General features: G+C 38.7%; 1 protein-coding gene across 1 annotated transcript in view; it reads right to left on the reverse strand.

The window, feature by feature from the left end:
- The window catches only part of LOC126101616 (citron rho-interacting kinase), a 231250-nt gene that overhangs the window by 133277 nt on the left and 84916 nt on the right, over positions 1–13057 (reverse strand). The window contains exon 16 of the mRNA XM_049912299.1: positions 278–517. Within this exon, the coding sequence (XP_049768256.1) occupies positions 278–517 (240 nt within the window). The remainder of the gene's footprint in view (positions 1–277; positions 518–13057) is intronic.

The following is a 13057-nucleotide window of genomic DNA, read 5'->3' on the forward strand; positions in this document are numbered from 1 at the left end:
TATAATAACAGTGACTTGACTGAATGTCATCATGATTGAGTAGTCCTCTCAAGAGTTAAAGAAACTGATCGATAAAGGAAGCAGTGAGATGACAATATTGTCTCAAGAGGTGAGACAGCGAAGTAAAATACCGCCATGTTTCTGTAAAACTACATTACCTGACAACTCAACAAATAATTATTAGCATATGGTGATTGTGTAACCTTTTTTGCCTCCCATTTCATTATCCCTGAACAAGCAATGCAAAGACAACTTTCTTAACAAGTACATCACTCACGGTGGCAGATTCCTTCGCGCTGACCAGTTCCTTCTGAGATGCGAGTAAATCCGCACGCACCGTGTCTGCAGCCTGCTGAGCTGACAGGAGCAGAGCAGCTTGAGCCTTCCCTTCTTCTTGCAACCTCTGTTCGAGGCGCTTCTTTTCTTCCTGTAGTGCCTTTGCATTATCTTCTGCAGTTTTGGCTTCTCTCTGTGCGATGCGCAGGTCTATCTTGGCATTTGACAGCTGCTTCTCTACCTGTAAGCATTATGTACTAGCCTATTTTAACTCTCTGTGCAAAACAAAATCTATAAAATATAAAAGACAGTTTTTGTTGCTGTGAATGATACCCATGACTTCTTGCTGCAAGAAACAGAGTTTAAGCAGCAGAGTATTAGTATTCATACCAATCTGAGGAAGGCAATAAGCTCACAGTAATATTGGCACAATGTGTGTTGGGTATTGTTTTGTGCAGCTTTCATCATTGTGTGTCATTAGTGCAATGTCTCTGGAAGACTTTAGACCTTACAAAAACCTCATTATATTAAAATCTATAATAAAAATGTCTTCAGAAGCACTCACTGATCTTCAACATCTATAAATATAGGTGAACAGGAGATGAGATGAAGAATAAAAGGACTCAGCAATTCACCTCAGTTTTGTTCAGTCTGACCTAGTGAGTCACAGAAATTATCAAATTCTCACTATAAGGTAGACCTCGTGTTTCATGGAGAGAGTGAACAAGAGCAACCAAGGTAATAAACCCTGTGTAGGGATTATAATGATGAAATTACATAAATTTAGGGCAGTGACAGCCTCGTCTTGTGTACAATTCACAAACACATATTACAAGTAACAATTTACTGTGTTACGCTTTGGGTAACTCACCACACTGTGATGGTTCATGAAACACAAATGTTAATTATTTTAGACATACATCACATAATTTATGCATATTAATGCGTAATTCTTAGTCAGTCTCAGAGCAAACCTATCAACAAAGGTCACAGCATGTATTAAGGTAATTGTACACTGCCAGAGCTACTTCATGTAATAATTTGCAAAATTAAGCCCAATAATTTTGTAAGCAATTTAAATGCGTGTATGTCTGCACACTTACTTGTCATAGGGCATTTGACTACTTGCTACAATATATTGGGTTAACACTTGCATATCATCGCCACTTTAACCATCAGTTCATTCGCACATTGAAATGTTGCACTGTGGAATAACTACTTCCTCCAGTATCAATGCCTCCTTGAATAGACCAAATAAATGAAAATCTTGTTCAGAAAAGTGTCACCTTCCCTTTTGTAGAGTTATTTCAAGCCTGTACACATTCTGTTTTGTTTTACTTGAATTGTTATGTTGACTCCTTCAGGACCCAACCTGCACTTGTTTTGCTGTACTTGAGCTTGTCACTGATATTATGAACTGTGCCAACACTTACTGTAGTTATTTTAGCCATATGCTCTACTGTAATACATTGGTCTTCACAGATAGTGTTTTCAAGGAACAATTTAAAATCTCATGCTACCATGAGTTTAATTGTTTAATGCACAGGAGTACGTGGACACACTGTAAAACTGAAGCGTGTCATGAACTCCAAATACCCAGGAATGTTTATGGATGGCCTCATTCTGTTGCAGGATAATGCCCACCCACACACTGCCAAGATTGTTTCAACTACAATACCGAAGTTTCACTGAAAAGCCTTTACACATCATCTGTACAGTCCTGATCTCCCACCATGTAATTTCCATATTTTTATAACCTTGAAAGAAGACATTTACAGTTGTCGATTTTCTATGGACAAAGAGCTGCATGCCTCTGTATAATCATGGTTCTATAAGCAAAGATTATTCCTTGAAGGCACTGACCATCATGTCACACAGTATTATTAGTTATGGCTATTACTTTTGAGATAATAAACAGTTTATTTACTTTGTCTCTTATGTTTTGTTTTCATCTGACTGCCACTTTTAGTAATCAGTTAAAATTAGCATTAATCTTCACACAAAAATCATGGGAACTAGTGCTACATTAATTGGAGGGAATTTTCATTTTATGAAAGACAATTCATTTATTTTTCTTTATTCAAGCTGTTTCAACACTTGCATTATTTAGCCAGAAAACTGTTTTTTGTGCATGTAAGATGTTTAGAAAAACTGTAACATTATTCAGCAGTTGAGAAGACAAGACAAGGATAGAAGAACACAGGGTGGATGCAAATGCTCCCCATGTTGTACCACACAGCTTTTGGGTGAAGTTTCTAGTTTTAAATTTTTCAGCAATTTTTATTAGGTGCTCTTTCAAAGGTAGAGTTCTATTAGTTGTTACCCCAAAGTACTTCAATGTTCTATTGCAGGTAAGTCTAGTGTTTGCAAACTGTATGTTGACTTTTATTCCAGGGAGTTTTTAGGCGGAAGTATGAACCCTCCATTTCAGTGGCATTTAGTTGGAGTGTCCACTTGTGAAGATACTTTCCCAATACATGAAGATCCACCATTAGGATTTCTTCTGACTTCACTTTAGTTACACCTTGTCACAAGCACCCAGTCGTTGGCATAACCAAACTTCCCTGATTTTGTTTTTGCAAGCCTGCAATTATACAAGCTGACAAAAAGTGGATCAAGGACCGTTCTTTAATTTCATTATGTGGATATGATGCAAATGAATCACTGCAAGTCTGAAGTCAGTAAAATCACTTAATTGCTCTTAATTTATGTTTTGAACTTCCCACAACAAACTACAAATACTCCTGTTAGTTTAAATTCAGTCATAGTCTTTGATTATCTTTTTATACAACTAAACATAAAGCCAGTTTTATACGTAATTCATTATAATGAAATTTGACATTTTGGTTTCATATATTCAGATGATAGCAATACGTTTTAAACATACACCTCCTTTCATTTCTAATCCCACTGAAGTACACAGAAATATGGCAATTCCTGAATACTTTTGTATCCAAATGTATCAGTCACTTCTGGGAGAAACAAGAAGTCAACCTATTTGAGTTTCTTGCTCTTCGTGTCCAACCAGACTAAGTGTACATGTTTGTTAAATGGCACAAAATGACCAGTTTTGAAAAATCCACAGTAATTAACAAAAAAGGAATTACTGTGGAAAAAGTAACTGCTCTTTCAGTTACACAATTCTGTTTTTTTATCTAGTAATTCAAATGAAGTGTATAGATAAATTTACACAGAACATTATCTGGTTTTTACAAGGGACATTCGGTAGTTAAAAAGACAAAGTGATGCAGACATGAAGTTAGTAGAAGGAGTTTTGTACTTTCATGATGGGGTGACATCACAGGGATGAGCTGAAAACAGGTGACAGATAAAACTTGTTTTGTTTATAAACTGAATATTGCATTTAATGATGGCCCGTCTGCTGGAAGTTTCCAGGAAGTATTTAACACAATACAAAAGCTAAAGAACAAGCATTCATCTGGATGGGATGGTATCTCAAGTGTGGTGTTAAGGAAATGTGCCAGTGAAATAACTAAACCATTTACCTATCTTATCAACTGTAGTATTAATGAAAACCTATACCCAAATGTCTTAAAAATAAGTGTAATTCAGCCAATCCATGAGAACAGAAGTAAAGAAGAAGTTTCAAATTATAGACCAATATCACTAATTCCTACCTTCAGTAAAATATTTGAAACAGTTATCCTATCACAACTCTTAACATTTTTCTCAAGACTATGTCGCAGCACAGCCGCTGCTGTTATCAGTTTCTTCTATGAAGTATATAGCAATATAGAATGGGGTTTGCACACAGTCGGAATATTCCTTGACCTGAGCAAAGTTTTTGACTCAGTAAACCATGAGCTTCTCATAAAAAAAACTGCTGGCATACAATATCAGTGATGCATCAATGAAACTTTTATCCACCTATCTGGTGAATCGTAAACAGTGAACCAAATTTACACATCAAATTGACAATAAGGTCTTAACTTTTAAATCCACAAGTGAAACAGTGACACAGGGAGTCCCTCAGAACTCAATTCTTGGACCTTTCCTATTTTTGGCATATATTAATGACACCTCAGTTTTATTTCATCGTAAAGATTGTGAGGAACTGAAATTTTCAGCAAGTAATTGGATGCTAGAATTAATTTCATAATTTCATGTACAAGGATTATAGGGCAATGTAAATAAATCCCAGATGCTAATATTTACAACTGGCAGCTCACACCACTCGTGCATAAACAAGGTACACAGCATAGTAGCAGACAAATGTAAATTTCTATGGGTCCATCTGGACTCAAACCTCTGGTGGATTAGCCACATTAATGCTGTATGTAAAAAAGTCGCAATGGGCTGTATTTTCTTAGCCATCTGTCCATAATGGTGCCACCCACACGCTTAAAACTGTGTATTAGGGGACGATCTATCCCCATCTTAGCTACTGTATAGAAATATGGGACTGTGCTACAGACATTCACCTAAACAGAGTACTATTGCTACAAAAAAAAGAGGGTTAAGGGCTATACATGGACTAAGCTATAAAGAGTCTTGCCGTGATGTTTTTGGATAACACAAGTACTTCATTGTATACTCTTTGTACCTTTATAAATTAATTATTTTTTTGTCTTACAGAAAACTGAAGTAACTAAATGCAGTGTTATACATGAGCACAACACCCGGTCCACAGAAAATTACTACCGCCAAAGAACAAGATTAAAAATGACTGACCAGAACCCATATACTAATGGATTGATAAGGTACAATAAACTGCCAGTGCCAATGAAAAACAGTAATAAAAAGCGATTCAAATCAAAACTAAAAGAATTCTTAGTTGAAAAGTGTCTATTCACTCAATGAATTTTAAATGGTTAAGTTTAAGAGCTGTAAAATTATGTATAAAAAATAATTGGCTGTATTGTGTGTAAGATGTAATGTATTTTGAAAGCACAAAGATCTAAACGTATTTTAGGTTTGTAACTGTACTGCAGCTTTACTGTATGATTAAATGATGATGGCGTCCTCTTGGGTAAAATATTCCGGAGGTAAAATAGTCCCCCATTCGGATCTCCGGGCGGGGACTACTCAAGAGGACGTCGTTATCAGGAAAAAGAAAACTGGCGTTCTACGGATCGGAGCGTGGAATGTCAGATCCCTTAATCGGGCAGGTAGGTTAGAAAATTTAAAAAGGGAAATGGATAGGTTAAAGTTAGATATAGTGGGAATTAGTGAAGTTCGGTGGCAGGAGGAACAAGACTTCTGGTCAGGTGACTACAGGGTTATAAACACAAAATCAAATAGGGGTATTGCAGGAGTAGGTTTAATAATGAATAGGAAAATAGGAATGCGGGTAAGCTACTACAAACAGCATAGTGAACGCATTATTGTGGCCAAGATAGATACGAAGCCCACACCTACTACAGTAGTACAAGTTTATATGCCAACTAGCTCTGCAGATGACGAAGAAATTGAATAAATGTATGATGAAATAAAAGAAATTATTCAAATAGTGAAGGGAGACGAAAATTTAATAGTCATGGGTGACTGGAATTCGAGTGTAGGAAAAGGGAGAGAAGGAAACGTAGTAGGTGATTATGGATTGGGGGTAAGAAATGAAAGAGGAAGCCGGCTGGTAGAATTTTGCACAGAGCACAACTTAATCATAGCTAACACTTGGTTTAAGAATCATGATAGAAGGTTGTATACATGGAAGAACCCTGGAGATACTAAAAGGTATCAGATAGATTATATAATGGTAAGACAGAGATTTAGGAACCAGGTTTTAAATTGTAAGACATTTCCAGGGGCAGATGTGGACTCTGACCACAATCTATTGGTTGTGACCTGTAGATTAAAACTGAAGAAACTGCAAAAAGGTGGGAATTTAAGGAGATGGGACCTGGATAAACTGAAAGAACCAGAGGTTGTACACAGTTTCAGGGAGAGCATAAGGGAACAATTGACAGGAATGAGGGAAAGAAATACAGTAGAAGAAGAATGGGTAGCTCTGAGGGATGAAGTAGTGAAGGCAGTAGAGGATCAAGTAGGTAAAAAGACGAGGGCTAGTAGAAATCCTTGGGTAACAGAAGAAATATTGAATTTAATTGATGAAAGGAGAAAATATAAAAATGCAGTAAATGAAGCAGGCAAAAAGGAATACAAACGTCTCAAAAATGTGAGAGACAGGAAGTGCAAAATGGCTAAGCAGGGATGGCTAGAGGACAAATGTAAGGATGCAGAGGCTTATCTCACTAGGGGTAAGATAGATACTGCCTACAGGAAAATGAAAGAGACCTTTGGAGATAAGAGAACCACTTGTATGAACATCAAGAGCTCAGATGGAAACCCAGTTCTAAGCAAAGAAGGGAAAGCAGAAAGGTGGAAGGAGTATATAGAGGGTCTATACAAGGGCGATGTACTTGAGGACAATATTATGGAAATGGAAGAGGATGTAGATGAAGATGAAAGGGGATATACGATACTGCGTGAAGAGTTTGACAGAGCACTGAAAGACCTGAGTCGAAACAAGGCCCCCGGTGTAGACAACATTCCATTGGAACTACTGACAGCCTTGGGAGAGCCAGTCCTGACAAAACTCTACCATCTGGTGAGCAAGATGTATGAAACAGGCGAAATACCCTCAGACTTCAAGAAGAATATAATAATTCCAATCCCAAAGAAAGCAGGTGTTGACAGATGTGAAAATTACCGAACAATCAGTTTAATAAGCCACAGCTGCAAAATACTAACACGAATACTTTGCAGACGAATGGAAAAACTAGTAGAAGCCGACCTCGGGGAAGATCAGTTTGGATTCCGTAGAAATACTGGAACACGTGAGGCAATACTGACCTTACGACTTATCTTAGAAGAAAGATTAAGGAAAGGCAAACCTACGTTTCTAGCATTTGTAGACTTAGAGAAAGCTTTTGACAATGTTGACTGGAATACTCTCTTTCAAATTCTAAAGGTGGCAGGGGTAAAATACAGGGAGCGAAAGGCTATTTACAATTTGTACAGTAACCAGATGGCGGTTATAAGAGTCGAGGGGCATGAAAGGGAAGCAGTGGTTGGGAAGGGAGTGAGACAGGGTTGTAGCCTCTCCCCGATGTTATTCAATCTGTATATTGAGCAAGCAGTAAAGGAAACAAAAGAAAAATTCGGAATAGGTATTAAAGTCCATGGAGAAGAAATAAAAACTTTGAGGTTCGCTGATGACATTGTAATTCTGTCAGAGACAGCAAAGGACTTGGAACAGCAGTTGAACGGAATGGACGGTGTCTTGAAAGGAGGGTATAAGATGAACATCAACAAAAGCAAAACGAGGATAATGGAATGTAGTCGAATTAAGTCGGGGGATGTTGAGGGTATTAGATTAGGAAATGAGACACTGAAAGTAGTAAAGGAGTTTTGCTATTTGGGGAGCAAAATAACTGATGATGGTCGAAGTAGAGAGGATATAAAATGTAGACTGGCAATGGCAAGGAAAGCGTTTCTGAAGAAGAGAAATTTGTTAACATCGAGTATAGATTTAAGTGTCAGGAAGTCATTTCTGAAAGTATTTGTATGGAGTGTAGCCATGTATGGAAGTGAAACCTGGACGGTAAATAGTTTTGACAAGAAGAGAATAGAAGCTTTCGAAATGTGGTGCTACAGAAGAATGCTGAAGATTAGGTGGGTAGATCGCATAACTAATGAGGAAGTATTGAATAGGATTGGGGAGAAGAGAAGTTTGTGGCACAAGTTGACCAGAAGAAGGGATCGGTTGATAGGACATGTTCTGAGGCATCAAGGGATCACCAGTTTAGTATTGGAGGGCAGTGTGGAGGGTAAAAATCGTAGGGGGAGACCAAGATATGAATACATTAAGCAGATTCAGAAGGATGTAGGTTGCAGTAGGTACTGGGAGATGAAAAACTTGCACAGGATAGAGTAGCATGGAGAGCTGCATCAAAACAGTCTCAGGACTGAAGACCACAACAACAACAACAACTGTACTTGACATTTGCAAAAGCCATCATATTGATGACTCCACGAAAAATAAATAAATCAATCAATCAATTGTAATGGATCTGGGAGATGTGCTATTTTTTTTTACCGGATTTGTCGATACCAAATTGTGAATGTCTTCTTATATTTTTTGTCAGAATTTTTTATTATAATTTGCCTTGTTGTTGTTTTGTTGTTGTGGTCTTCAGTCCTGAGACTGGTTTGATGCATCTCTCCATGCTACTCTATCCTGTGCAAGCTTCTTCATCTCCCAGTATCTACTGCAACCTACATCCTTCTGAATCTGCTTAGTGTATTCATCTCTTGGTCTCCCTCTACGATTTTTACCCTCCACACTGCCCTCCAATGCTAAATTTGTGATCCCTTGATGCCTCAGAACATGTCCTACCAACCGATCCCTTCTTCTAGTCAAGTTGTGCCACAAACTTCTCTTCTCCCCAATCCTATTCAATACCTCCTCATTAGTTACGTGATCTACCCACCTTATCTTCAGCATTCTTCTGTAGCACCACATTTCGAAAGCTTCTATTCTCTTCTTGTCCAAACTAGTTATCGTCCATGTTTCACTTCCATACATGGCTACACTCCATACAAATACTTTCAGAAACGACTTCCTGACACTTAAATCTATACTCGATGTTAACAAATTCCTCTTCTTGAGAAACGCTTTCCTTGCCATTGCCAGTCTACATTTTATATCCTCTCTACTTCGACCATCATCGGTTATTTTACTCCCTAAATAGCAAAACTCCTTTACTACTTTAAGTGTCTCATTTCCTAATCTAATTCCCTCAGCATCACCCGACTTAATTTGACTACATTCCATTATCCTCGTTTTGCTTTTGTTGATGTTCATCTTATATCCTCCTTTCAAGACACTGTCCATTCCGTTCAACTGCTCTTCCAAGTCCTTTGCTGTCTCTGACAGAATTACAATGTCATCGGCGAACCTCAAAGTTTTTACTTCTTCTCCATGAATTTTAATACCTACTCCAAATTTTTCTTTTGTTTCCTTTACTGCTTGCTCAATATACAGATTGAATAACATCGGGGAGAGGCTACAACCCTGTCTTACTCCTTTCCCAACCACTGCTTCCCTTTCATGCCCCTCGACTCTTATAACTGCCATCTGGTTTCTGTACAAACTGTAAATAGCCTTTCGCTCCCTGTATTTTACCCCTGCCACCTTCAGAATTTGAAAGAGAGTATTCCAGTTAACATTGTCAAAAGCTTTCTCTAAGTCTACAAATGCTAGAAACGTAGGTTTGCCTTTTCTTAATCTTTCTTCTAAGATAAGTCGTAAGGTCAGTATTGCCTCACGTGTTCCAACATTTCTACGGAATCCAAACTGATCTTCCCCGAGGTCGGCTTCTACCAGTTTTTCCATTCGTCTGTAAAGAATTCGCGTTAGTATTTTGCAGCTGTGACTTATTAAACTGATAGTTCGGTAATTTTCACATCTGTCAACACCTGCTTTCTTTGGGATTGGAATTATTATATTCTTCTTGAAGTCTGAGGGTATTTCGCCTGTCTCATACATCGTGCTCACCAGATGGTAGAGTTTTGTCAGGACTGGCTCTCCTGAGGCCATCAGTAGTTCAAATGGAATGTTGTCTACTCCCGGGGCCTTGTTTCGACTCAGGTCTTTCAGTGCTCTGTCAAACTCTTCACGCAGTATCTTATCTCCCATTTCGTCTTCATCTACATCCTCTTCCATTTCCATAATATTGTCCTCAAGTACATCGCCCTTGTATAAACCCTCTATATACTCCTTCCACCTTTCTGCCTTCCCTTCTTTGCTTAGAACTGGGTTGCCATCTGAGCTCTTGATATTCATACAAGTGGTTCTCTTCTCTCCAAAGGTCTCTTTAATTTTCCTGTAGGCAGTATCTATCTTACCCCTAGTGAGACAAGCCTCTACATCCTTACATTTGTCCTCTAGCCATCCCTGCTTAGCCATTTTGCACTTCCTGTCGATATCATTTTTGAGACGTCTGTATTCCTTTTTGCCTGCTTCATTTACTGCATTTTTATATTTTCTCCTTTCATCAATTAAATTCAATATTTCTTCTGTTACCCAAGGATTTCTATTAGCCCTCGTCTTTTTACCTACTTGATCCTCTGCTGCCTTCACTACTTCATCCCTCAGAGCTACCCATTCTTCTTCTACTGTATTTCTTTCCCCCATTCCTGTCAATTGTTCCCTTATGCTCTCCCTGAAACTCTGTACAACCTCTGGTTTAGTCAGTTTATCCAGGTCCCATCTCCTTAAATTCCCACCTTTTTGCAGTTTCTTCAGTTTCAATCTGCAGTTCATAACCAATAGATTGTGGTCAGAATCCACATCTGCCCCAGGAAATGTCTTACAATTTAGAACCTGGTTCCTAAATCTCTGTCTTACCATTATATAATCTATCTGATACCTACTAGTATCTCCAGGATTCTTCCAGGTATACAACCTTCTTTTATGATTCTTGAACCAAGTGTTGGCTATGATTAAGTTATGCTCTGTGCAAAATTCTACAAGGCGGCTTCCTCTTTCATTCCTTCCCCCCAATCCATATTCACCTACTATGTTTCCTTCTCTCCCTTTTCCTACTGACGAATTCCAGTCACCCATGACTATTAAATTTTCGTCTCCTTTCACTACCTGAATAATTTCTTTTATCTCGTCATACATTTCATCTATTTCTTCATCATCTGCAGAGGTAGTTGGCATATAAACTTGTACTACTGTAGTAGGCATGGGCTTTGTGTCTATCTTGGCCACAATAATGCGTTCACTATGCTGTTTGTAGTAGCTAACCCGCACTCCTATTTTTTTATTCATTATTAAACCTACTCCTGCATTACCCCTATTTGATTTTGTATTTATAACCCTGTAATCACCTGACCAAAAGTCTTGTTCCTCCTGCCACCGAACTTCACTAATTCCCACTATATCTAACTTTAACCTATCCATTTCCCTTTTTAAATTTTCTAACCTACCTGCCCGATTAAGGGATCTGACATTCCACGCTCCGATCCGTAGAACGCCAGTTTTCTTTCTCCTGATAACAATTTGCCTTATTATATGTTAATTTACTTATATTTTTGAGAGTGAAAGCATATTGATTACTATTAGTAAATGTATCGAAGAATAGCAAAGAGACTGATTACAAGTGGAAGCTTGTGTGTTGTGTAAAATATCTTTGATGTTGGAGTCGTCTTTGACTGTACTCAGTCGGCAGTTAACTCTTGGTGTTGTGTTGACGGAAGAAGAGTGTGCAGGTCGCCGTCATAAATAATTTTGAATTATGTTACTATTTTTTTTATATAAACTATAAGAAGAAACTACATTTGAAGAAACGGTATTTGAAACACCAAAAATGTGGCAAACACATTGAACCAGGTCATTTCTGCAACCGACAAAGATGCATTGTGGAATCATACTTCATTAGACAACTGAAGCCAAGACTAATATCGCCTTGTAAACATCTAACGGAAAAGGTACTGTCACGAAATATGGCAAATTTAAGTAAATAAAAAATAGTGAGCATATTTTAAACTTGTGTCTTAGCTGGGATACCATATTTCACAATCAATCAATCAATAAAGAAGTGATTTGTTTCTTTGCTCTCTAAAGGTGAAAAACCGGCTAAAATCCTTTCTCAAATGCTTCTACAGTACGGTGAAAGTTTCATGAACCGTTGAAGATTTTTTATAAGTCAACATAATAGCTTAAAAAACACAGCTGAATGTTAGTGACCAATAGGCGACATCCTGTTTGTTTTGTTTTGCTTTAGGGCGCAAAAAACAACTGGGGTCATGTGTGTCCAAGTCAAAACTATAGAACACAAACACAGAGAGGAGTTAAATGACTATACGTCAGTCTCAATGGACAGAATAGGAAACAGCTAAAAACAGGCATCTGGAAAAAGAATCACCATGCCGAAATGGAGATCCCTAACTGAAAATTAAATGGTCTTTGCCATATTGGTTCAGCAGATAAAAAGTAAAACGTGGTCGATGGCCCATGCGTCATTCGCTAAAAACGGCTGATAAATCAGATGGCAAACCCAAGCTGGAACATAAATTGTTATTAAAAAAAGGGGGGGGGGGGGGGGGGGCAGGAAGTGGCAGACCGTTAAAGTTTGGGCACAATGTGTACAAAGTGGTGTGGTAGTGCCACTTAGCAAATAATGATGGCTAAAAAGGCAGTGCCCAATACGCACCAGAGTTAAAATAATCTTCTCCTGGCAGGAGGGCCGAGAGGAGGTCGTCCATGGTGCTGGGAGAGGCTTAATGAGCGGAAGCTAATTCCTGTGAAGGGAGGACCATTGGCGATGCCAAAGGGACACTACCTCCTGACAGACAATAATGCACAGGTCACTAGAGGAAATATAGGTACTCATGGGCTGAATTACAAGGACTGCTGCCTTGGGAACAGTCTCGTTTAATGGCGGAGCGGCATGACCAGGGACCCTCACAAACATGACACTGGCTCCACGAAGAGTGAGCAAGTGACAGTTTTCCTGGACCCACTGCACTAAGGGATGAGCAGTGTACAGCGCGCACAGACTTTCGAGGGCACTGAGTAAGTCTAAGCAGAGGACACAATTGGGAAGGCTGTGTCGCTGGATGTACTCCGTGGCCTAATACAAGGCGAAGAGCTCGGCTGTAAATACTGAGGAGTGTGGCTGAAGCTGACATCGAAAGACGTGTGCCAATGATGAAGGCACACCCGACCCCATGGTCAGTCCGAGAGCCATCAGTGTAGACAAAGGTACTATCACGAAGTTCCCTGTGAAGGTCATGAAACTGGAGGCGA

Source organism: Schistocerca cancellata, chromosome 9, assembly GCF_023864275.1.
Source record: "Schistocerca cancellata isolate TAMUIC-IGC-003103 chromosome 9, iqSchCanc2.1, whole genome shotgun sequence".
Taxonomy (NCBI): Eukaryota; Metazoa; Arthropoda; class Insecta; order Orthoptera; family Acrididae; genus Schistocerca; species Schistocerca cancellata.